The sequence below is a fragment of the Meleagris gallopavo genome, chromosome 2 (assembly GCF_905368555.1).
Source record: "Meleagris gallopavo chromosome 2, MGAL_WU_HG_1.1, whole genome shotgun sequence".
NCBI classification, from domain to species: Eukaryota; Metazoa; Chordata; class Aves; order Galliformes; family Phasianidae; genus Meleagris; species Meleagris gallopavo.
In genome coordinates, this window is record NC_139405.1 from 30,902,935 (window position 1) to 30,930,169 (window position 27,235).

General features: G+C 37.6%; 1 protein-coding gene and 1 long non-coding RNA gene across 8 annotated transcripts in view; one reads left to right on the forward strand and one right to left on the reverse strand.

Annotated features, from left to right (window-relative positions):
• Window positions 1-27,235, reverse strand: part of BIRC6 (baculoviral IAP repeat containing 6) — a 169,334-nt gene that overhangs the window by 22,506 nt on the left and 119,593 nt on the right. For all 5 annotated transcript variants that reach the window (XM_085219529.1, XM_085219526.1, XM_085219527.1 and 2 more), the window contains exon 66: window positions 5,004-5,214. In XM_085219529.1, the coding sequence (XP_085075655.1) occupies window positions 5,004-5,214 (211 nt within the window). The remainder of the gene's footprint in view (window positions 1-5,003; window positions 5,215-27,235) is intronic.
• LOC146544926 (uncharacterized) lies at window positions 22,547-26,986 on the forward strand. 3 transcript variants are annotated; one of them, XR_014882096.1, is made up of 4 exons: window positions 22,547-22,905; window positions 23,007-23,331; window positions 24,449-24,691; window positions 26,723-26,986. It is a non-coding gene; the product is annotated as an uncharacterized LOC146544926 (long non-coding RNA). The 3 variants fall into 3 exon arrangements; XR_014882097.1 differs by lacking the exon at window positions 26,723-26,986 and having other exon boundaries at window positions 22,547-22,746; window positions 24,449-25,297; XR_014882095.1 differs by lacking the exon at window positions 26,723-26,986 and having other exon boundaries at window positions 24,449-25,296.

Below are 27,235 nucleotides of genomic sequence, written 5' to 3' on the forward strand. Positions count from 1 at the left end.
GCAGCCTGCACATCCATTTATGCACACATAAAAACTAGCAGTGTTACCACAATCCTAAGCTCTGAGTTTTTCATTATTTTAAAGAATCTGAAGAACCAGTAATACTCACGAATAATAAACTAAGATAAAAAATACAATCATCTAACTATTTTGATATATATCTTATCTATTTTTAGAAAAGATTTAAATGTCTGCGTTATGCTGTACATTTCTTTCCACCAAGATTTTGTGTATGCAGCAAAATGCATCAGTTAATTAATACCGGCCAAACCTTTGTTTAAATGTTACAATTTTCAGAGTTGAGGAAGAGCCAAATATTTAATTAGGACTTAGAAACTTGCCTTGCAGTTTTTCACCCACTGAAGGAAAAGTGGACAATATCCTGTCAACTCATATTTAAAAGGATGACAGTAACTAATATATTTGCTAGAGAAGACAGCAGTGTACATGCTAATAATTTAAGCCATTAATTTAGCTTGTGCTGGAAGATGACAGCCTTCTTTTCACGCCGTGCTAAATGAATAATGAATGATACACTCCCAAGGCAACTTTAATTTTTAAAGCCAATACTTAGAGTTACTCACTCATGCCAGGTACTTAGAGGTAAACGTGACAATATGGAATGATACATTTATCACATTATTCACAAAATAAAAGCAGTGAACCATTCTGTACTGCAGAGATGTTGCTTGGAACAGAATTCTGCTCCATTTTATACTAATGGATAAGTTGTGATTAAATTGCCATGAGATTTTGCTATCACCCAGCTCTAATGCCCCCTCACCTTCTGCAGGTTTGCACAGACACCAAATAGATGCACGTTCCTTCCAGTAACCCACAGATTTTTAAACCAATATCCTGAAATATGGCAAAACAAGCAAGGGAACCTGCCTTTGCAAATAAAACTGAGAAAGCCTAGTAGCCTCCTCTGAGATGGCTCTACACACTCATCCTCAGGGCTCCACGCACTGTATTTACAGACTGTAAATTGAAGATTTCAAACCTACAAGGATTGCAGGACTGCTCCCTGTCACCAACCATGAACCCTGAACATGAGAGTTCTCCAGAAGAAACTGGCAGTGGTTTTGTCTTTTAAAAAAGAACAATTAAATAATTACACCCAAATTCTTGGACTTGATTAGAAAGGAAACTGTTGTTTGCAGAATGCACCGTTTCATTTAGAAGTCTGCAAAATATCAGTCAATGCACTGAAAAGCTATAGCAGGGAAAATGCCGCAGGCTCAGCTGATTATATTCTAACATCTTCACACAACAAAAAAAAACAAAGAGCTCTAACAACAATGTGACAGGCAGGGTCAGATACTTTGAGACCATCCTGGAACTGTGCTGCATTAACCCTTAGCAGCAGAATGACAAATGACAGAAGTGTGTAAGACTAAGGAATTCAGACCTCCCTGAAGCAGTTATCACTTGGGTGGCCTGGGTGACATGGAAAGTAAAAGCATTTCTAGTTAGGAGTTTCTAGACATAGGCTTGCTATATTCCATGTTACACAAATTAGCCATCAGATTATTTTGTCTAATTGAAGCATTTGCCACAGCCTTCACAAAGTAAATGGCTGTTGATACATGCCTGCTTTGCTGCACAGAGTTCTCTGCAGCAGAGGACAGAAGAAGAAAAAATGTCTCAAACTCATACCAGGGACAACTCTCTCCGAAGCACTGCAGTTAGTGATGGCTTTGCCTCCCTATCAGACCAACAGTCATGAGAAGGGCTGATTCCTAAACAAGAACCTTCTCCATTATCCAGAAGGTTCTTGACTTTTCAATTCAGTACTATGGCATTTGAAGATAATGAAACTGAATGCTAACTGGAACCCCAAACCAAACTGTTCCCCTTGAATTTTGGATGGAAGTCATGTTCCAACATGGAAGTGACATTTGGTAGACATGCAAGTAGAACTGCTGTTCAGTTATAGGAAAATGTTGTCTTTGAAAGCAGATCCCATAATTATGTTGTTCTTATGGCATTTGACCTAAGAAGGACAGCAGATTGTCCCATTTAAGTAATTCATGCCAACACTTGCTTATATTGCTGGCAAACCTTCAGCTAAAAGGCTGAGAACAAAAACCTTCCACTCCAATGATTCCAGGCTGTCCAGGCTGTTGGTATTTTCATTCCTGTTTATACGCAGCTTTAAAGACAAACAGTATTATGCTTAAACCTATGAGCAAAAGGCATATAAGATAATATAACAGAACCAATTACAATTAAAAAAAAAATTCATCAGTTATTAATACTGATAATAATTCTATGCCCGAAGAATTATTCTTTATTTTCAGATCCTAAGAAGAACTATTAATACCATGTTTTATTTTATCAAAATGAAAAAGAGTTTATGAGAGTAAGGGTCAAGTGCCATTCTCACAGACAATCATTTTAGACTTCAACTTAGGGAAATAACATGAGAAGGCACAGGTTTCCATGCCCATTAAATCTGAGACTACCCAACAGATGCCCAGACTAATAAAACAAGAAAGTATTTATACTGGAAACAAATTACTCAGAAGACAAGTACAATTTTCTTTCCTATTTTAAGAGGATTACATAGACTGTGATCTTCCTACGACTGCCACAAAAGTGGGAAGTTCTCGGATAGGTATCAAATATAAAGTAATACTACTCTCTTTCTCTTGCATTAAGTCAACAAGAAAATCACACTGTGGTACTCCATGCTTGATATGCAAGACTAGAAAGCTAAGTTAAAAAGGAGAAGAGAAATTCACAAGAAATTAAGCCCATCAGCAACTACTAGAAATTATTCCAAATAATGGGATTCCTGCTCAAAATTTCAAGTACTGACTGGCAAGTGTTCTCAGTTTATAACAGGAGAAAATATTTAACATATTTTCTTTACATATTTCAGATATTGTATTTATCTCCATCTCATGATATTTCAGCATATGCTTAGGGAGGTCATTACATTTTTTCAGGCAAATATGAATATTGTTTCTTAATGAGCCAACTTCATATTGGAAGCAACTGACGAGAACCTAAGAAACCTCTTAACTGCTGGTGGCAGAAAATTATTAAGAGATTAAGAATGGGAATCTGAATTGCAGCATTTGCCTTTCAGTTCTCTCACTTCCCTCAGTCAAGGCATAAAAAGCTGATTCAACCATCACAAAAAAACCCCCACACTCAAATCCTCAGATCTGGAAACCAGAAAGGTTGGAGACATCCAGAAACAGATGAAAAGTTGGTTGTGAAACCTGTACCAAGTCCAGCACCTGCCAGAGGCACTGGGAAGCATGCAGGAGCTCCTTGTTTCTGTGAATGCCAGTCCAGCGACTGTTCCCTTCAAGCAACAAACACATGCAGCACCAACGTATTTGGTCAACTGATTTAAACAAAGTCTTCTCACACTTGTTTCTTGCCTGGTGAGCCATAGCAAAAGTGCAACCTTTCGTGTAAATCAGCAGTTAGATTCAGTGACAGTAGAGTTTCAGAAGATAAGCCATAATTCTGCAGAGTGTGAGAATCAAAGATCAAATTCATCTGATCACTCAGAATTGCTCTGAGAAGATGGCTTGGTCTTTGAAACAGAACAGCCAGAAACCGCAAAGAACCAGAAGAAAGACAAAACTAAGTTGTTTGGGCTGTAAGAATTATACAAAATGGCATTATATTTATCCAAAACATGCAGTTCTTCTTTGTCAAAAGAGTGAATTCAGAAAGGGAAAAACAATTTAGCAATACAGGCATTGGTTGTTACTGAACAGAACAGGAAAAAGACTGCTGGTCTAAACCTTATTGTTGTCAAAGATTCATGACCCAACCAGCCTGGGACAGATAATAGGACAATAATACCAGGTCTGACAAAGCAAAACTGCCATGTAACTATGGAATATACCAGAATCATCAAGAAAAAATGCAGCTACCAATTAGCCTGGGTTCACACATTCTGTGGAAAAATCTGTATTTATTACTGGCTTTTTAAAAAGGCAATAATAAAGGGAGGTACCAAGAGACTGGTCTTACTGAAACAAGCTGTCATTTATGACTTGGCTGCATAACTTTCCTTAAGAAGTCCCCTGAACTCTGGACGGTGCACAGAACAAGCCTGTATGGCTTTATACTGCAAGCCTCACGCAGCCAGATAGCATCACTGCAGAGAAGGGATATTTGGACACTTTTCCATTTGTTTGCTAATGGCTCTGTCAGACTGCAGGAGTGTTTGACAAGAACTGTCAAGTGTGGAGTTTCTTGGAAAAGGGTAGAAGACCTTGAAACCCGGCAAAGACGGCTCCAGGGCATTCATTTGTGATTTCAAATCATCTTCAGCATACCGGCTCACCACTAAAGCTCGTGTTAATGGAAAGATTAACTGTTGTAGAATCACCGTGTGCAGAAGCATTCTTTACATACGTAGTGCCAACAGATAATGCTACTCAAAAACCTTCAGTTATCTTAGGCTTGCAGTACATAGTAGAATTCTCACTCAAATAACAACTAAGTCTTTTGCCTTCTTAATCTTTTGCTTCCTGACAGACCCCAAAAGGGCTTCTCTACTAACCAGTTGGCCTCTGACAGACAATCTACTGAGGAATCCTTACTCAACAGGTATCCACTGAGGAATCCTTACTCAATGGATAAAGGGCCACAGTACCACATAGAAGAAACCTGGGATATTTCTGGTAAAAAATACCATCTTGTTTAATCCTCCTCAATCCTGCCCTTTACAGAATGGGCGTGTTTAAGAGCTTCCAAGGATGCTCTTGCTTTCAGACTGACAGCAGGAAATGTAAAGTCCTCACTGAAGAAAGAAATTTGAAATTTGAAGCTCCTAGACTCTTAAGCAGCAGTCCCCTTTCCATAAGAAGAATGAAACCCACTAACTTATTTGTGTCATGGAAAAAAAATTCTAGTAAGTAACATAATAAATTAGAATATATACACAGTAAAGACAAATGTACATCAAGCAGATAGCATGTTCTTAGTCTGGACAATGGCATAATGGCTGTGATAATAAGAACAATTACCTCAATCGGTTGGTATAGGTATCTACACAGGTCTTCATTTTAGCCAACAAGGTCCCAACGGAAGCTTGTGACTCCAACTGTTCTTCTTCCTCTTCACTATTTTCTCCAGACAGAGGAAGCAGTAACGGCACCATTGACGTGCAAGATGCAATAGCACGGAGTAATTCTAACAGAGCTCGGTAGAGAGGGACATGTCGGGCCATATCCAAAACTAGGAGGAAAAACAATTTACACTTATTACTAAAACTATAGAAAACTAATTAAAATGTTAATGACAGTTATATAACATGGTATTTTGTAACAGCCATTTAAAATTTATGTTAAGTTTTAATTGACTTGTCCAGAATAAACTGGAAAGATACCTAGAAAACAAAAGAAAAAGTGCTAATGAATACACAGTAGATTACCACACAAACAATTCTTTTCTGGAAGCTTATTACTCAAACATGGCTCATGGTGTATGCTGGCTGAGATGGCAAACAAACATCTATACGGAAGAAATTCTAACCTTTTACTCCAAGACAAAGTGAAAAGCTATATACTGTAACACTGCAGCATTTGGTATTCTAATAGCATAAGCATTAATAAAGAAAGACTTAAATATCATCAATTTTTATCTATAGTTACCTTCTCCTTTGGGAAAATTTTTCTGCATTACTGCAGGAATATTTATAGTCATGAAATAAATGAGTTTATCAGCTCAGAGGTCTAGCTTTTCTCCTTTCCATGTTAACATCATCTTAAAAAACAATTACGCATTCTTCAGAGCATGCACTATTTGAAAAGGATGCATATTTTATCTGCACACTTGTGAACTACAAGCCAGTACGGATGAATAAGAATATATACTAGAAGGCAAAGTTCACTGTCCTAATGTTGCGCAGAATGATAGAAGTAACTGAGGCAGTACATAGGTATCAGCTCTTCTAAGTAGGAAAGACATGCAGAGGCACTCATGGTTCTAATGGATTCTCTAGCGCCACATTGTTTATTTTTCTTTTCTGCTTGCCTGGACAAATATGCAATGGATGTCATTTCAACTGACTTTGTATCATTAATAGAAATCCTGAAAATGTAGCAATACTCAGATACTTTAACACAGCTGCTTCCTCTGTCCCCAGGACATACTATTTTTAACCTAACCGCAGAAAAAAAGCCATTGCTCTAGTTCAAAGTGTTTACAAATGACTGAGTTTGATAAAATACATTTCTGCATTTTCCAACACACACACACACAAATTAACTGACAACTTGCATTAGGACAGAATGAAGCACAGAATAACTTTAATGTTTCATTTAGCACATCTCACCCTCCAAGCTAAAGCATATCACAAACTTTCACGTCCCATTACCAATCCCTTAGCACTAAATGCAGCATGATGGGTCAGGATAAATAGCCATCTAAAATTCAACAAGCGAGTTTATCCAAGTTTTCAGCTGGACTTCTCTCTTCTTTGATCAAGAGTTTGCTATCTGTATTTTGAAACTACTGAAACACCCCAAACACTTGACTGGGCAAAAATTTTTTTGGTTGAACAGAAGGAAGATTTACTGAAACAAAGCATTAATGTGTCAGGTCTGGTATCACAGCTCTGAAAACACCCTGTGCTTAAATATATCATACTTAAATCAAACCTCAGTGAATTTAAACACTGGCGATTGAAAAAAATCACCTTCCTATTTGCCATAATATATATAAAAAACACACGTTCATTCCTTCATGCTCACAGCCTACCCTGTAGTGAATAAAGACTGCCCCACTGAAAAATCCCTCAAACGTGTAAAATGCTCACTAAAGAAACAAGAACAGGTCTGAGTTGAAGAGGTCTGTGTGAAGGGCTGGTGCATCTGGGCTCCTGGAGAAAAAGCGTGAGGGGAAAACAAAGAGATGAGATAAAATGCCCTGGTCTATCCCTCCTCGAAGTCCACCTCCAGCCTGCAGTGCTGAGACCATATAAACAACAGCAGTCTGCTATGAGACAGCTGGAGGAAGGATAAACCCCAACCTTTTGGTAACCACAGCAGCTCACTCCTGGAAAGCTTTGCTCTTTCTTTAATTTAACCAACAAATTTTCACAAGGCCAGAAAACATCATTTCAAATCCTTCAGTGCCTGTTTGCTCTCTCCTCCTTGCCTGGATGGAGTTACGTTCAAATTCACTGCTCTGAGAGAAACTGAACTGACATTATCTTTAACATAGAAATGTCTTCTAGGAAGAAAGGACAGAATTTATGTTTTTATCAGATTCAACTAGCTTACACTGCTTTGCAATTGTTCCCTTGTGAAGCAAATGAAAACATTTGCTTGGATTCAATTTAAACACTCTACTTTTAGGGAACAGCTATCATTTTTTATTTTTCTTTTTTACTTCCATGTTTATCACCGTTTTTAAAATATTGCCTTCTAGACTCTTCTATCTCAATTCCTAGTTATCATTGTGTCTTACATTACTTTTGTTCATTATACTTAGTAAAGATTATGATCTGTGCAAGTATGCTTGTCCAAAATACCAGAAAAGAATTCCCAGTAGTCCCCAGTGTAAAACGAAACAGAGAGGAAAATTTTCTCTCTTGAGAACTGGATATCTGGGTAAGTATAAAACTTGCTGTAAAGAGCTCAATATCGGCAAACTGCTGTTGATTATATTTATTGGGCAGTTCTTCTATTTCTTGCGCCTCCTTTATTTTCAGTTGAAAGAGATGCCAAACTGACTGCAGCATCTGCTTTCTGAAATAAGATGACTCAAGCATTTTAACAATCTCGACATTTACTTATAATTAGAAGTTCCCAAGTGGATTATGCTCCATTTTTAAGTCACCATGCTTAAGCCACTAGGAGAACACAATGCTTCTCTGTAAAGGAGCCACCTGGCCCAGCCCTGCTGCTGTGTCCACCTTTTGCTGCCTGGACCAGCAACATGCACTCATGTGGCCACAGAATCTCCCAGGAGTGACACAGAGCACAGCAGAGCCTCTATGGTCAGCCTGGAGCACTTGGGCTCCAGCATCATCTTCATTGCTCCTAGAGTTTGCAACATACTAAGTTAGCTGGGATCTATGAGATATATGTCTTTCCTTTAGATATCATTAGCTACGTAGATGGGAGAGTACTTCAGAAATACAAATTATATGGCTCCTTAAAAAAAAAAAAAAAAAAAGTCATTTAGATCCTGTATTTAAGTCCTTTAAGGGAACCAAAATTAAAAGGAATCAAATTTTCTCCACGTAGTATTGCAGAGAAAAATATACAATGCACATCTGAAAATTAAGAAATCCCATTTCCATCGAATAGAAGCAACGGTACCTTTAGATTTCCATCCTTAAGTACCTGTACCTCTCTGCCCATAATCACAGCAATTTGGTTTTTAAGCAAATATAAACATCAGTGAATAACAAGTGTTACAAGTAAGCCACTTCTGCTGCAGCATGCTGTACCTTGGGAACACACGGAACTTCTGTCTTACTGAATTGGGCAATACAAGTTTACAGTAACATTTTATTGATGTTAAATACAGCATCTTCTTGTGTTGGATTTTCTTTTCTACACATCAGAAAATAAAAATAAGTAGTTTTGCTCATAGAGATGCTATAATTTGAATAGTATTAGTACATCTTAAATATATCAGAATTATTTTTATATGGGTGCTTCAGTTGTATAAGGCAGCACAAACAGCATTTAAGTTACATGGGCACATACATGAGCATACCAAACACCAAATACACTGCATTCCTAAGAAAATGAAAACAGGAGATTGAAATTCTTTGCTTTGTAATAAATGACAGATGGATACATTACCCAGGATTCTCTGCTATTCCAGCACCAAAAATATTATCCAATAATCACAAATATCTGTTAGACTCCTGCTGCAGTATTTGCAATTTTGAAAGGCAAAGAAGTCTAAAAATAGGTCAAAAATGGCAATACATAAAACCAAGCTTCCCTCGTACCTCAGCAGTGAGCAGTTCTGACTGGGGGCTGGTGGAGGGGTGAAGAAACTGAAGCGGTTTTAAGAAGTCTCCACGAAGGTACTGAGCATCTGTCTTTGGAAAATGCCCATCTTTCACAAATACCAAAAGGTTGTGAGATATGAAAGCACCTACCACATCACTGAAGAGTTCTAAACACAATCCAGCTATTCCTGGAAAATAACTCATTTAGGTTCAAAAACTATGTGTGATTTTAAGAGATTTGGATTGCCTTCCACATGTATTTATGCATCACAGGTACAGCTCTACTTCTTAAGAGGGCCTAAGGCTACCTATATGCAATTACAACCTCAATATATGAAAAAGCAAGTGAGGAGGACAGGTAGCTTCATAGGATCAAGGTACTGCCTCGAATTATGTAAGTATCTGTAACAAGATAATGCCCCCGTGACTCTAATGCATTTGCTTTCTTTTAATATTACACAATATTCAAACAAAGAATAGCCAAGCCTAATGGCCCATTAAATAGATAATACTGAGCAGCAATAAATTTTTCTGCAATTCATTTAACAACCTCAGTACAACTTAACTGGGTATGAGTAAGATTATAAAGCTTATTTCCATTGTATTGGACATTTAAAACACAATACAAAGAATAAACATATTTATTTTACAATAAAAGAAATGATTAGTATAGTATATGCACCATATTAAAAATGTTCACACTTTACAGTAGATTGAAGAAATAGAGAAGAATAATTTCTAAGAAAATGATGACAAGTTATGCTTTATAGGGATCTAATATGAAGGTATTCCCACTGCAATTCTCACTATGACTAAAACAGGAATTTCTACCCCAAAGTGCTTGTAAATGTAATGTAAAACAAGGCAAAACAGACACCTGTGAAACCACCACCTAAAAAAAAACCCAAAAAACAAACCTTCCAAACCTCGCTTTATAGTACAAGGAAAATATATCCTGTTGCCACTGCTGAAGGAAAAAAGGCTGTGTTGGCACCAGGCACTCTATCCAACTTCCTGCAGTTCCCACAGCAGCCATGAGATATACAGACATGTTAAAAGGAAATAACAGAAAGGAAAAGAGCATTCTGTACAGAATGCACAGACTAGAAACAAGAAATATGAGGTTAAACCTAAAATTCCTGCAAATAGTATGGCTTGCATTTTATAGACTGAGAGGAGAAAAAACAGATTAAAACTTGACCGACTTTTATAATCCATGACAATTTGAATTCTGATTTTACAGTAACATTCTCATCTCCCATGCCAAGAACTTTGCTTCTTGTATGGGGCAGTTTCCAGAGACCCAAGAGCCTCCTCTGTGTCTGATTTCCTCAGTTGATTTGGATCTACTTTTCCCCTATTCGACTTCACATCTTCCTAGAAAGACAAAAAGTATTTGTCCTTTACCTTTCTGTCCAGAAATAAAAACTCTGCCTCCATTTCAACTAATATGAAAGAAAGGTACCAATATTTACACAAAACAACTCTATTATAACTCTTCTATTTACATCAGGCATAAAGGCTCAAGGTTTACTATAGTGCATTCAAATCTCCCTAGCAAAAACAAACCGACAAAAAATCCGATTACCAACAAAACCAAACAATCCAACCACAGAAGAACACTTTTGCACTCCAAGGAACAGATTTTTTTTTTTTAAAAACAGTAACAAAGTTTAAAAGACATTGGTCTCCTCAATTTAAAAAGATGAAAGTAAATAAGGTTATTATCATTTCTCTTATTAAAAACCTCTAAGCTCAATGTTAAGATCATAACTGCAGTACAACACACATCTGCCACTGATGTATTTTTTTTAACCTTCACATCACTTAGAGATTCTTTCAACTTTATACCATTCCTAAAATACGCCTTATAATTACTGAGGGTGCACTTAGCAGATTATTCAGACACCTAAAATGCAAAGCTGTGTTTAAATTAAGTTTTTCAGGATTCTCCTTCTCCTATTAAAGATTTTCAGCAGCAAAAAAATAACACTCCTCAAAAAAGCCACACAAAAAAACACTGATTTTGTATTTTCAGTTAAAACCTTCATACAGCCTTGCAACCGCAGAACTGCCAGACATCCATGTCAGACACGGTGCTTCCAGGAGGGCCCCACTTCCTTTTCCTACAGATTTTACAAGTGCAGGCGCTCCTCAGCCCCCTTTATTGCATCTTTTCAAACATACGATCTATGAATGCAGTCCATGCTGCAGGCAATAGTGTCAGTTCCAAATACGTCATGCTCTGCTGCCTCTTGATTTTCTGTTTCACAATCAACCCAGGGCAAGCCTCTTTTATGATAGGCCTAATTAGCACCCTATGTTCTGTTACATTTTGACAGAAAAAAAGATTGCCTGCAGAATATTTCAAAATCGGATAACTTAAAGGAAACATTAACCTTAGGGCAAAAATAAAAGCTTTCTAAACATTGTCATCTTGTAATCATCTAATTACTCTGACTTTTTCTTTGCTTTTCCATATATAAGAATGGCATAAACATTTTCATGGTACCATTTTTGATCATCAGAAAAAAAAAAAAAAAGGGCATCAGATGAGATGAGTCCCTTTGCAGCAGGAGGAGGGGGATAAGCCTCATGCTGGAAGCTCACTTCCAGCTCAGGAGTTACAAACCCTGTATCAGAGCAGAGTGAAACAACGCAGTAATGGTAGGTCTCCTAACATGTGCAGGCTCCAAGTTCATGATGATGATTATTATTCAAATTCAGCCTTCTTCAAAGCACCTTGTTCCTATGGTGTCAGCAGTAGCAGTCAAAAAAAAAAAAAAAAAAAAAAGAAAGAAGAAATAGACCAAATATGAGAAAATTGGAAGAAATTAGAAATTACTTATTGAAATGGCATTCAAACAATAGTGTGACTTCAACAGATGTCTCAAGAAGACAGCACGGAACTGGAAAAGGGATAAAAGGCAACTGAAAAACTGAAGGTACAGCATGAGAGCTTCTGTACTACCTCAAATGAAACGAATGAAGACCTTGCAGCCCCAGAGACTAAAGAAGCAAATGATAAAGTTTTTTGAAATGATCAGTGGTAAAGAAAACCCGATCTACACATCAAAACAACTTGGCATGCCATGAGAAGACTGCAAATTGTAAAAGAAGATCAGGATGTGTTACACAATGCTCCACAATTAGGCTTTTTTGGATGAAATTGCTAAATTTGGATTTAGCAATAAATGCTGGGGCAGAAATATTATTACAGCTCCAGAAGTAATTGGGTAAATTCATGTAAGAATGTAAGAAGAGGGCACCAAGGACTCATAAATGAGGTGACACAAGCCCTGGCCACACAACAGCGTTAGCAGCACAGCAGTTAACAGGTCAGCTCCACTGCTATGCTCTCCCACAGGCAACTGTTACTGCCCACTATTGGCGATAGAAATAACAGGCTGACAAGCATGGCCTGCGCCAGCACTGCAGTGCTCACACATCTACTCTAGGAAATTAGGAAAAAATAACAGGTTAACTGCTGCAGGAAAGGGAAGTTGTGCATTTCAACTCCAAGAAGCAAGATGCATTGTTCAAGCTAGTTGGTCTGTCACCTGGAGTCTGGGCAGGAATGCTGCTCAGAGGGCAGCCCACTGCTCTTAAGGAGTTCTGCTTCATTTATTTTTAAAGCATATTTGATTTTGGTGAAGATAGATTTTTTCAGGAAGGTTTTATTTACAAGGGAAATTGAATAACATTATTCACTTAAAAAACTTGTTATGAATACATCAATGAACCCAGAAAACAAAGCTTTGCCAGAAAAGCATGAGGCAGTGTTGCATGAAGCCAGTATGTACAGCTGAGCAAACGCAACTGACTATTTCCTGTTTTGAAGAGGCAAGATATGGCAGACATACAAGGGATACACAACAGATATGAAAGATATGCAAGGGAAGCAGCTTTGTAAGCATGATTACTAGAACCACAACATTAGAAATAGTGCTATTTCCATGCTACACTCATGTCCCATGGGAACAGAATCCATGAAAGACACCATTCTCTGCTATTAATTAATACTGCACAGAGGAAATTCCTACTGCCAATGGATCCAGTCCCACTGCACTCACAAAGGTCCACACATTTCCCCCAGTACCAATCCTTTAAAACAATGAAACATGCAGAAAAGTAAGCAAATGATAAAGCTGTGACCAAATGATGTTTGCATCCAAACCTAGAAAACAAGTATAAGAAGCATCAAGGTAAAGTTACAGAATCAACATAAAACGATACAAACCCAGATAAAGCAAGGAAATACAGGGAAGATAGAAGAAAAGTTTTATACAGAAGACATTCAGAGAATGCATGAGAATTAAGTTTTTATACCCGGACAGAGGATGAAAAAAGTTTCATTATTAATATGAAGGCTGCTCCAAAAGTAATGCCTTCTATGTTATTACATTGGCCCATGACATCGGAGGCTGCTGGTGGTGGTGTGGCTGTAGAGGTTGAACCTTCCCACCAATATTCAGTTACATTTTGTTGCCATGTGACAGATGACAGCAGAGGGACAGTCAGACATGGAAGTACATATGAAGTATAGGTATATCACTGAATTTCTCTGTGTGGGAAAAATAGTAATGCCAGGCCTCATACCAGCTTGCACACTGTGGAGCATGATGCCTATTTTGGCTGAACTGTCCTACCACACACATTTTAAGTCCAAATTTGGCACCTCCTGACTTACACCTGTTTGGGCTGGTGAAAGATGGACTGCATGCGCAACATTTTCCTAGCAATGATGCTGTCACAGCAGCTGTGAAAGTGGGTCACCTTTGCTGGTGCAGATTTTGATAAGGGCAGCATGCATTCACTTGTCAATGGCTGGCAAAAATGCATGGCTATTGGTGGTGACCATGTTGAAAAAGAATGAGTTGTGGCTGTGAACGTGCTCTATCAAAATAGTTTTATTGTGTTCTTTGTATCTGTTGTAGTTCCATGGAAACAAATAGGTGGCATTACTTCTCTTTGCTATGGCATTTAATATGAAAAGAGAAGAAAATTTCTATTTGAAGTAGATTTAATGAAATCAATTTAATATTAGTCGTAAGCTAAAAATGTCAAATTAATCATCCTCTTAACTAAGAAAGTAAGAAAAATGTTCTCCTTGAGAGAAATTCCATGATTTAAATGGCCTGTGGACAAAAATGTTATTGAAAAATAAAATCAAATAAAATGAGGTGCAAGCTTGCCTATCGCTCCATGTTAAGTGTGCTTGCTTTTGGATATGACCAAATTCTTAGATTTACACAGCAACTCTATTTTTAGGCCCATTCATTTGTTGCACACTCACACTGGCATGCTCTAAGTGTATTATTAGAAATCAGAATACATATTTACCCCCTTTTGAATTCCTAAATCATTAAGTATAATTAAAGCTAATTCTCAAGTACAGGCACTCCACAGAGATTAAAAGAAAGGTATCACTGCTCTACGAACACAAAGCAGGATTTTTAAGGAAGTTAATCTGGCTTTCATCATCTCAGCATTGGGAGAGGGAACAATGATTTCACTATTTTTGGCAGGAGGAGTGGGCAAGCAGCCACCTTGAAATGGTCCTCAGCAAGTCATGTTACCCCTTCCAGCCCATAAAACAGTCACTAGTATTTTAAGGCAAAATGGGAATTGAAAATAAGATGGAAATCTGCCATTTCATAACACATGCTGCAGAAATCAACGTGGAAATTCAAAATTAGATAATGAAGGATTACTTCTTTTTTTTTAAGCCATTACTTCAGTAGATGGAAGAAGGCCAGGACTTAGGCTTTTACTTCTAACTCCACACTATCAGCAAAGGACACTCACATTACTATTTGAGTGAATGGACGTGCTTTCATTTTTTTTTTGTGCTTCAGGGCAAACTTTCCATTTGTGAGCATACCTACAATATCATGCCCTCAAGTGACAGAAAGAAGACTGTTTTACAAATCTCATTCTGCCTTAAATACCTAACTATTTTGCCTGGTCAACATGACAGAATCCCTGTACGTATGCAAGACAGAACCTTTACCTCTTCAGTGTATTTTCTGTTGAACAGCTGATTATTTAAACATCAACGTGGGGTTTTGGTATAAATGGGTGAAGCTCACGCTGTGGAGAAATTGAAGCCTAATAGCCTTCCTGAGCCTACATTACATGAAAGGCAATCCCTGCACTCAACGAATGTTGAGTGCCCTAGAGTGCAAGCAGCTTTGTGGTACATTTATCGACCAGCATGCCTGAGCATCATGTATGATGGGAAGAATCACCTCCACACCCCAGACATGCAGAAAAGGAGAGTTTACATCATCCATGCAATGCCAATCAAGCTCCTGTATCACTTCTTAAAATCTGTCATTCACTAGCCCGAGATAACAGCATAACAACAAACAAACTCAAAGAAATCAGTGCATTGTTTTTCAAATGAGTGGTACTAGTGAAGTTGTGCTCTTAAGAGGACAAGAAGATAGGAACACTATTAAAAAGTAGGCTTTGTGTTCTGAAATAAGCTCTTTCCAGACTAACACTTCAACTGCAGGAACCTGTTTTCTTGTGACCCGCACTCAAAACTGCAAATGCAAAAAAGGAAATATTACAAAAGCATCTGCATAAGAATATGGGAAATGCCAGATATAGCCTCTTATTTTCAAAAAGAAGAGAGAAAACAAGAACACACACACAAAACAACAGATGAGACAGTGAGACTGTTATTGCCAAGAATAATCAAGACCTATCACACCATCTAACAAATGAGAGTTCCGAATGATGAAAATTAAAGGCAGTGCTCAATGCTCCACTAAGCTTCTCTTCAAATTCATTCTGAGCTTCATGACTCCTAACTGTTATAAAATTTGGTCCGGAAGTACAGGGAGCTCCTCCTCAGGAAAGCTGAAGTAAATTATCTAAAACTAATCATGGCAATCTTCTCTGCATATATTTCTTCTTTGCACAAGAAACTCTTAGCATCTTATTCAATTAGGCAACATGTCTAGGTCACTAATAGAGGAAAAAGAAAAAAAAACACATTGAAAACGCATTATTTACTATTCTAAACTTTTAGGAATCTCTTATGCGCATCAATAAAATGTTTGTGCCCAGCATTTACAGTACCACTAGCAGTAAGGAACAGGATGGGATGAGAATAAAAGGGCATCAAGGTTTCTACAATGTAACATGGAACTACAGGACACCCAGTGTAATGTCCTATTATCCTATGATATCATATTCTCTTTTCAAAAAGCACTGATGCTGTTGGTTATTAATCTGTGAGTGTGTTTGGAGCACGTGGTAGATTGCAGAGAAAACTATTCCGGATACCCACCAGCTATCCAACTATATTTATTAAATCCACATGAAACCATTTGAGATGTACAGTCTGACTAACGTAAAATAAGAGAAAATGGGAGTTCCGATAATATTTACCACGGAAATTTTCAAAGATGCAATGTGGCACCTCAAGTGTTAAAGGGCCTGTGAAGTATCTTTACCAATTACACTGTGAGGGAAAGCTAATTTAGTTGTTAGAGGCTCCCAGTTTGATCCTATTAGCAGAGATGTACCTACCAATTTTGGCTTCCAAATAATGAAATGGGAAACAAACAAACAAACAAACAAACTCCTGAAATACTCATGGACCTTAGCAGTAAGATAACATTGATCAGGAAAGCTTATGGTTAGGCTCCCTTTTCTTTAAAGAAGGCAGAAGCTTTACTGCCATATCCCTTGCACAGTCACACTTATGGCCAAAACCAAAACCAAACCTTCCTTCTGAAGACAACAGCTCCCACTACCTTTTCTTCTGAATAAACAATTAGAAACAAAACCACAGAAACTAACTTCAGTAATAAAATGAATACCAGCTGCATCTCATATATGATGTTAGCTTCTACAAATCCTTGTATATCAAGAAACTTATTAAAAAAGATATCTCATCTTTGGAAGGCCAAAGTTTAGTTTCCTTTTACATAAAACATATTACACAGCCGAGTGCAAGGCATCAAAATCTACCAGAAAAATATACTTCATGTCAGTACTGGAAGAAAGGGGATACCAAAAAAACAACAGGTTCTTGGCAGACTGATACAGATAGATAAGCAGTCTGTTGCTCCTGCTTCAAAGCAATCATACTATCCTGTAACCATAAAGGTTCAGAACTTCAGATTGGTCTCCAGATAAGAAAACAACCTAGTTCCCTTATGCTTTCAAGATTGTCCTGTAAAGAACTTTTGGAGACTTAGTTGTAATTTTGGAAAAATATCTGTAACTTAAAGCTCATATAAACAAATGGACAAAAAAATTCCACTCTTTATTCCAGAGATCTGTCTTTCTGAAAAGTACTCCACAGAAATTCAGCAGCACACAGGCGAGCAAAAGCAGAAGGAAGAACAAAGCGTGATGTGAGAAGCCTCACTTAAATCAAGCCCTAACTCTTCTATCTTTTACCTGATACTTTTTCAGGTATCTTGCCTAAAAAATTCCCTTCCTGGTGGGAAATTTACTGCAATCAAGTGAGCGGAGCTAGAGACTGCAAGTTAAAGCATGCTCTGTATATGCAGCTCCAAAAGTCATCACCAGCTGTGTAAATCAGTGAAGAGCTCTCCAGTTAATGGTCTAATGCTCAAAAGCAATCTAAAACAACGTGGAGTACAGAAACAGATGAAGACTGAAGTAGAAGATAAAACCTCTCAATGATTTTTGCAAAATAATAATTTGTTGGAGAAAAATAATTTGTGTGCTCTTTGGAGGTAGAAAACTTTAGTCTTCAAAGGACTAAGTGTCTTACCCGACATGTAATCCAGTATCTAATTACAAAAGAAAGGCAGGTTGCCTGGTCTTTAATTCTCAAATACCTCAGTAGGGTAATGTTTCAGTGCATATTTCATAACAACTCCCTGTAAATTAAAATAACATTCTGCATCAGAGTCAAATTAGATGTACAAGTTTACAATTAGTTCTTTCGTACACCTTCAATATTATTAACCACACATGGATAATCAGTTTTAATATTTAAAAAAAATCTGTTCATTAAGTTGTTATACTACAAAAACATCACTAGGAAATAATTCAATACCTTAAACGCTTTTAAAATATGATAAGCACATACTCATTCTTTTTGCAATAGAAAATAAAAGACTTCATTCACAAGGAGAATGTTATGGTCTTGCTCCAAAAGTATCCACTTCAAAGTAAAGATAAGAAATCAGAAAAAAGTCATAGCAAAAGGTACTAGGATGATGGTACCTTCTCTATATTTAAATAAAAGCAGTCATCTGGACTCACTCACATGCACAAGATTTGTTCTTTCTCACCAAGGAAGATGCTTTAAAGTCTTTGAAAAAAAAAAAGGAATTTGTTTTAGTTCTGTTGTTCACCAAGAGCCACTTTCCTGGACTAGGATCAATGCTCACTACTTTGCCTCTCCAGGCTTGCCCAGGAGAAGGATCCAATATTTGCTTAACGATAACTCTACCACAATAAAACTTACGAACATGACAGCTCAGAAATTTGATACTTGAAATCCTCCATCCTCCAGAAGTGTGCAGCTTAAATTCAAACCAACCTGAAGAATTAGTCCCAGATACCTTTGGAAGAAAACCTCTTGAGCTGTAAAGAATAGCACTGAATCATCACTGAAGCATTTTAAAAATTACCAATCACTTTTCAGACGTACAACACTCATACAAGAGATTCTCTTTGATAACACAGCAAAAGTAAAAAATGAAGATGCCTGACATCCTATGTGAGACTGAAGACAAAAACAATAGTCTTTTTTCCATCATTCCATTCCACGACATCCAGTAAGTGAGCACAGTTGGAGTCAGCAAGATTCAGTCACCAGCTCCCAAGTAACTTCCATTTATCAAGAGAGCTTAAAATAGTTCTCTCCAAGCCAGTATGGGACACATCACTCAACATCCTCCAAAGGCACGCTGAGCTCAGCTATCAAACTTGCCAGTTTTCTTGATTAAATACTGGTATGCATTCCAACCACATGCACAGACAACAAAGCAGTGGATCCTGCTGGTGCTAATGGAAGCTGGCAACAAAAGGAGTGTGGCAGAAAAAGTGATGTTACTCTCTGTGTCAAACTACTCTGGGTGGCACCGATAAAGCTTAAACTGCTTTCTTAATATAGAACTATTATAGAGCAAGTGTGAGAGACTGAACAAGTAAGTTTCTGGTGAATGAAGACTGACAGATGGGGAAAAGCTAGAACTTACAGCTCTGAGAGAATTCTGTTCGTTTGAAGTTCCACAATCAGAAGGAAAATTCTTACAAGATGTAGATACATAGCTGAAGTGTCAACATCATTCGAACAAGGCTGAGGTGATACACATCAAGAGCAATGAATGACAACAGTAAGAAATCTAAAAGTAACTTGAGCTTTTTTTTCCTGCAACAGAGAGGAAAATAAAGACTTTGAAATCTGTCTCAGACTAACCATGTCATCACTGCGGACTCAAAGGCATCACACATTACCTACGTCAGAAAAAATAAGTAAGGCGCTCATAACCAACTCTCCCCGCCTCCCCCAAACAAAAAACAGTAGCTGTGTTTAGATCTCATGAGAATAAAATACCAAAAGCCTTAGAAAGGAGGAGGAAAGGGCATGGACATCTGCTTCTTGGTTACACTAAGCAAACTGGTTCATCTTTATCATTGCATCTCCCAACAGACACAGCTTTCCTCTATTGTACTGCAGTTCAAACTGAAACAGTGTCAGATCTCAAACAGATGTTTGTGGAAGTTGTCACAGAGGAAAACTAGAATGCATAACCTACAGGATGCATTTTCCTGCATGTTAGGGAAAATGCAGAACAAATACAAGAGGAAATAATCTTCATACATAAATGATGTATGAGTGATCCTCTGGATCTCATTACAGTGTCTTAAATAGATTTTTAAGTCTAGACAATCCTTTATGCTTTTCTTCACATTATCCCCTTCAAATCTTTATTTACATTCTCCTTTAACGTGCAATCTTCTCCAGAGCATTCATTCTCTATAGGGCATAAATACCTCCCTCAAAATATGCAGATTTTAACAAAAATATAACATACACGATAATGTTAGAGTACATTAAAATCAAAATTATATACATTCATAAAAACGCACGAGGAAACAAAACTTACACCTTGGCTAAGAGTACTGGTCTCTTTTGTAAGTGTGATGTATGAGTATAACACATTACTCACAGCTGCAGCATAAAGCAGGATAATGATCATCTACGGACTGAAACTATATATCACTGTATTTATACCACTGAGTCTTTACAAGATAACTTGGCAACTCTTGCTTGAAATATGAATATCTGTAAAATACGACATATATTTGTATTGCTCAGGACTCTTTCCATGCAATACAAATGCTCGGACACCAGCATAATGAACAGAATGACCTCTAATCAATAGAAATTGCTCGCTCTGCTCTTGGGATGCTACATAAATTAGTTGCCAATGACTTGCCAAAGTCTTACTAAGTGCTTGAAAGGTTGGCCTAGATGAAAAAAACAGAATTACATTTAGTACATTTCTGGATATCAAAACCAAATAGCACATAGCCATTTCACATCCACAACAAAGCAAGTGTTTTTATTACTCACGTGTATAAGATGTGTCAACTCTAATACTATTTTATGCAAAATATAAAATATCTCCTCAATTCTTCATACAAAACATTATGCAGAAATCAAGGTCTTTTCAAAATGACCCCGTATTATTCACTTAAGATGTAAAAATGTGAAAAATCTCACATGGAATTTTCTCTTCATATTGAAGATGTATTGTAGTTATAAGGGAGTTTGGTATTAGTAAATACTAGCTTTCACCCAACACAGATGAACTCCTCAAGCTTCCTGTAATTAAGAAATGTTAGGATTGACAATCTTTTTATTTTTTTCTTCTCCCCTACAGACAAGAACTCTTCTGCACAGCCGCTGCCCCATCCCTCTCACTGTGCTGTGCTGGGTGTGTTCTCCAAACTTCAGCACACCTGTCCAGCCACACACACTAATGCAGAGGAAGGATGATTATCAAACCAAGGCCGAGGCAAAGGGTGGATCTGAATCATGGCGTGCAAAAGCTGTTGCTCCCCCTCCACTGTGTGCAGAGGGAGCCTCCAGAGATTTGTTTCCCTGGGCTCATGTAGCCCCTGTACTATCAGCTGCATCATGTGGCTCATGACAGCAGGCCGATACAAGAGCTCAACCACAGGTATAACCAGGCCAAGAAATACTTAGCAGGTCCTTTTGCTGCTCTCTGTGGGTACATCTTAATTAGCCATCTATCTGTAGTGCAACTGCTAAATTTACTTTATTGTCACCGTTTGTACTCGACAACACTGCAAGAAATTCTTCTGCTGGCCTTGAATGCTTTAAATCATGTTGCATTAAATCGACAAGGTGATGGATTCTTATCCTCCAAGTACATTATTTATTGTTAAATAGAAGACACACATTGCACAATTTATCTCCTTTCACAAAGAGTTCAGGTTTTAACATGTGAGGGTTAATATGGTACAATGGCTTGAATATTAGGTTACCATTAAGTGGGAACAGTCAGAATACACAGGTGACATTTTTCCCGTCTTTGTATCCAAGCAGATCTAAACAAAGAGAACTTCGTTCGAGATGCATCAACAGGAAACCATTCCAAGAAAACAGAAGTTGCAGCAGCCTTTTCAGAACACAGAAAGAGCTTAAAGTGAAAGCCTGCATGTTCACACTATAATATATTTTAGGGGAGCAGTGCTGGACAGATTACAACTAATTCTTTGTGCCATTCTTCTAGAGCCAAACAACTGCACCGAGTCAACACTAAGCTCAGCGTAAGGACAAAGTACCAGCACCATACACAGTGCACTGTACTTCAAACATGGCAGTTGCCATTAAATAATGCACACTGAAAATATTGGGTGTTGCCAATCATCTCTGAAGTTAAAAAAAAAAACAAAAACAAATGCACTGTAACACTTCAGAAAAATGAGAAAAAATACTTAATGTGTAAATAAAACAATTTTAAATTTGAAGTATTTGAAGTGATGATTTTACCCTCTTGCTTTCTTTAAACACTCCACAAAAAGATTATTGACAAATGAATTTCAAGCAACTCTGTAATTTCTGAACTATGCTGTTCTGGAATGTGGTGGAGGTTTCTCGTTATCGTCGGTTTTCCTCTGAAGAGGTTGGGAAGAAGCGAGCTGCCCCCTCCCCTGCACTGGCACAGGCAGAAAACACCTCTGTCATCTACTAGGAAGAATCAGGGGCACTGCTTCCTCTGAAAGGCAAGCAGGAATATATTTTTCTAAGCCTGTGCTTTCACTAATTACACCCTAACCTGCATTCCTCGGGTGGTGAGTACAAAAAGGGAACGTTACGAGCATCAGTACTTCCCTTAGAAACGACTGCCTGTCAAACAAAGCATAAAAAGACAACAGGCAGAAACACAGTTTCAGCTCGAATGCCTTAATGTCACTACTTGTCACGCAGCACTCCATCAGCACCCCCCGAAGTACAGTTAGCCGCACTCCTCCCAACGCCGCACACTTTCTCTGCTGTTGCAGGATGAAAATGTGCCCGGCCTGACAATGAAGCGGCGGAGCCATCGCACATTGTTATGCAACTCGCTGTCTGCAAGGGTGGCTCGTAGCTCCTTCTTTATTCAGCAAGTGCCAAGTGCATGTTTAATCAATGTCACAGCTCGCCACAGTGTGCGACTGGAGCCGCCGTCATTCCTCCCCTCAGATCTGTCTGCCTAAGTCCTGCAGTGCTCCGAAGAATACCTTGGAATTATTTCCAGAGCCTCTGAGCGCAGGTGTGTGGCAGCGCTGACACGGCCGCAAGCAATACACACTTCCTTGCATCCCTCCTCAGCCTGGACTAAAATTACGGAGCGTGGCTGCACGTAGTTCGCTGCATTCGGAATTACGGCACGTCAACGTGAGAAAGCCTCTTCAGACGGTTGCCACAGAACGTAAATCACAGGCTGGTGGTGGTGGTGGGGGGGGTTAGAAATCTTAATAAATAACTAAATATCATTGAATAAAACAGGAGCTGCTCATTTTTTTTTCCAAGGCAAAACCAAACGGCATACATTTTGTTGCTCTACATCATCCAAGGAAAAAAAAAAATCCTCATTTTAATGAGAATTAGTCAACAGCAAGGATCATTACCAGAAGGGTTTTTCGACTACCCTCAATGCTGGTGGATTACCGAGGGAAGCTTCTGTAATGTTATTCCCCTCACCGTTGAACTTCTTCATCAAGGAACTGCCCGTGCTCGTGCTGGGTCTATCTGAGCGAGGAGAGCAGCCCCTTCATGAAGATAAAAGCCTGGCTTGCCACCGAATCGACGAGTAAGAAGCATGTCTGATGACATTTTACTCCTGATGCAATGTAGGGTAAGAAACATCATCTTATTTTACCTTTCTGGGAAATGTGCTCTGAGCTGATGGCTTTAATTAGGCTCAGCAAAATACATTCATCATCAATGATTAAAGATGCTTGCCAAGAGAGAAAAATGCTGTAGCACTAAAAAAATGTGACTGTAAATCTTCAATAAATACGGGTTATCTGAACTAGTAAAAAGCCCAATCAAATTTCAGTTTAAGATATGAAATTTCTGATCGATACGGCTAAAACAGCATAGCAGATTACATACAATATAAACATCCCAGCTACCAAAGAACATAATCTTATAGGGAATATGTTTCTAGAAGATACTAGGCTGTAAATTAAGAGTGCAAGAACAGCTAAGTAATAGAGACAGGCTGTCAACCTCACTTTTGCAACAAAAATAGGTAATAAATCATACGTATGTCTGTAAATCTCTATCTCAAGTCTTTAAACTGCACAGAATGTTGCTGCTATGAAAGCACTGCTGTCCTTTGGCATACTGCAGCAATGAGCATCCAGAATAGTAATAACCTTTATATTTTGAGAGACAGACATTTTCTGTTCAATGTTTACTGTTGCATGGATGTCCAAAAGCTGATGTATTAAACAAGTAAAAGGATGAGATCTCACCTGCAATTGCCTACTTACAGCTCACTGCTCAAAAAAAAGACTGCGATACCGTGTTAAGGAAGCACATTATCCATGCTGGGCAACAGCAGACATGAACATTTTCAACTGTTTCTGTATTGTGACAGTTAAATTATTTAACAGCCGCTGAAAATTCACAGAATCTCTCCGGGCATTTCAGAGCATTTGACAATGCCTCCATACCTGCGTTCATCGATTTGATGTTACATGAGGAAACAAATTAGCTGGCTTTACACAAATTTTACATTTCTTTTATAATCAGGCACATTAATTAAGTTTGAAGCATCAAGCTGTTTTTCAGTCTTCTATCCAATCTGCATCTATTTATACCATCTACATGTTCATACAAAAAGAATACAACTCAATAAATGTAGAAGTGAGAAAAAAAAATTGTAAAGCACTGAACTGCATTTAAAAAGATGAGAGCTTGCACATTTGTCAGACCAGATTTACCATTTGCTTTCTTTCCTCTAGCTAGCTGCCAGAATACTGGTGAAGAAATTTGCAGGAAAAATGGGGACCTCTGCCATCACAACACTGGAGGATGTAAAAAGGCGAGAGGAGAAGGAGGAGAAAGAAGAATCTATTCTAGCACTGCTTGGAATTATTGGAACTGTGCTCAATTTATTCGTTATTGTTTTTGTGTACATCTACACTACACTTTGATGGCGTTTTTGAACATCAATTGCATAGCACACAGTGCAAAGACCAGCGATGGTAAGGATGATTTCTAAATTTAAAGCAAGAAAACTCACAGTCTGAAAAGATTATCAGAAACATTCCAGAGCAAAGTGTCTGGCTAAGGGCACTGCAACAACTGCTAAATACATCTGTGAGCCCAGGTAGGGTGCTACATTATGTAAATCAAGACAGACAATATTCAGTTTCTCATGGATAAGAGATGAAACCCAACTAATGTAACCTGAGATGTCACTGTTTTATTGACAATAAATGTGCAAGGCACAAAAAATATAAGCAGAAAAACAGTGAAAACAATCAGAACACAGAGAGAGATTACCTAAATATATGAAGATATATATAAGCAAGTCCCATGATGCTTACTGTAGTTTTGTGCAGTCTGTCTCTTCATAGCTGAGACCAGAAAACAGACAAAAGGGTTTTATTTCTAGATCACCATAATTTAGGCTTAAAATCTAAACAGATGTGCAATAAGTGTGGAAAAAGGAACAGTGTTATACCAAAAATTGTAATATTCTAAGTAAAATTTTAACTATTGACTGACTATATTCTGCAGCATTTTTGTTAGTCTTGTGGAAAGCTGAAAAAACTTAGGTTCTATTGCCTTTACTGAATCTGTATTTGAAATCATGCTATACTGACAATGTGCTTTTCTAATTAAAACTTCTTTTAAGTGGTGTGAAAAAATAAATGAGAGTTTTAGTACTTCTTTTAAGAAATATTAAAAATTACAATACTTTGACACATATTCTCCAAAGGAAAAATAAATACCATAAACTACATTTTCCATATCACCATTTTCAGAATGTGTTTAACACAAGTAAAATACAACTTCATAGTTCTACCTGATGCTTATTTTCAGGTAAAATAAAAAAGGATGCATGGTGTTGTATGGAAAATAGCTTTAATATCATTTCCCAGAAGAATATACTCACTCTGGACCAAGTCCTTCCCTTTCTGAACAGTTAACGGCTTAGGCCCAGAACTGCAACTCCCATGAGTACTTCATGGAACACACCATTACTTTACAGAAGTCCATTAAACTATTTTCATGTATGGTTTTTTATTTTATTTTTATGTATGTTTTTGAATTTAATCCAAATCCACAGACAATCTGAGGTTATCAAAGTTTTTTTGTACATGAACATAATCTATGTATTTCTTCTAAAAGAAAAGCTACTATTGAGAGCTGAGGATTAAAAAACACAATTGAGAAAACTCACATACAAACTTAAAAAAGGGGTTTGGAACTGATTTTAAAAACTACCATTCTGAGTATTACATGTGCCACATGAAGAACAAGACAGCTGCATTTCTGAAAATCAGCACGGCAAAACTACACACAGTCCCTCCATAAAATGACAGCAAATAAGCAGAACCTCATGTAGGAGAACAGCTCATTACTGTACAGAACCTCCTAACTGCTTAACCAAGTGAGCCTTCAAGAGTCATGTCTTAACAAGTATGTACATAAAACAAGGTCAGGGATCTACAACAGAAAGAATTTGGCAATGATATTTCAATCAGTTACAGAAATGACACTGTAACTCAGTGATTTACAGAAGAAAGAGGTGGAAGATGGCATATTCTGATTTTGCTACTCTGAGTCAATACCAGCTCATCTAGAAGAAACGATAAATAGAGCTGAGGCTGCACTGGAAGAAAACATGCAGACAAGAAAACTTACTATCTGTATTCTATAGCAATTCTCTGGTATTGTATACTAATTTTCAGAGCATTCTGTAAGGCTCAGCTGTACTGAAAAGAAATCATGTAGCTTATTCATTTTTACTTAGGACTATAGAATGTAGTCAGTAATTTCTTTCTTTCTTTCAATGTATTACTTATATTAGTATATTTATGGGCATCATCGCATTAATCTCATAATACATAGTTATGTGAGATGGGGCTTAAATTAAGAAGTTACAAGAACCTGGAAACTAACAAAAAGGAAAATTCAGATAGAAACTGTTTATTTTGATCCTGAAGTTATTTTAAGCTTGTCAATTCTGTGAAATCAATAAACACTTTCATTTCATGTCATTTCAGTGCATAACTGTCTTCTCCAAACCGTGACTTGACCAGTACACCAACGTTGGGGTGTGATACCGCACTTCTCACTTTGTAAGGCACTTCAACAGCACATTAGGTAAAGAGCATGCCCAAAGTTAGAACCATCCATGGAGGAGGTCCAGCATCATTCCTTTACCAATGAACGAGTTCATTAACATTAATGAAAACTAGAGGCATTTTTAAGTTTGGATAATTATATACTGTCTACCTAAATTGCCATTGCACTTTCTGGTTTTTCATACCATACAGGCTTTGACTTTCTGAAAGAAGTTACTGAGTAATTTTATCACAAAGATTGCCCTAGCATATGAGCTGTATTTCATTCCAAAAAAGTAGTTTGATATCCTCTCTTAAATGATAATATTTACATCTCTGTGCTCATGCAGACTTAGATCTAACTTTACTTTAGCTAGCTCCAATCCAATAGAGCCAGTGTTTACACCTTCAATCAAATATATGCATAAGAATTTCAAACAAAGAATTTAACAG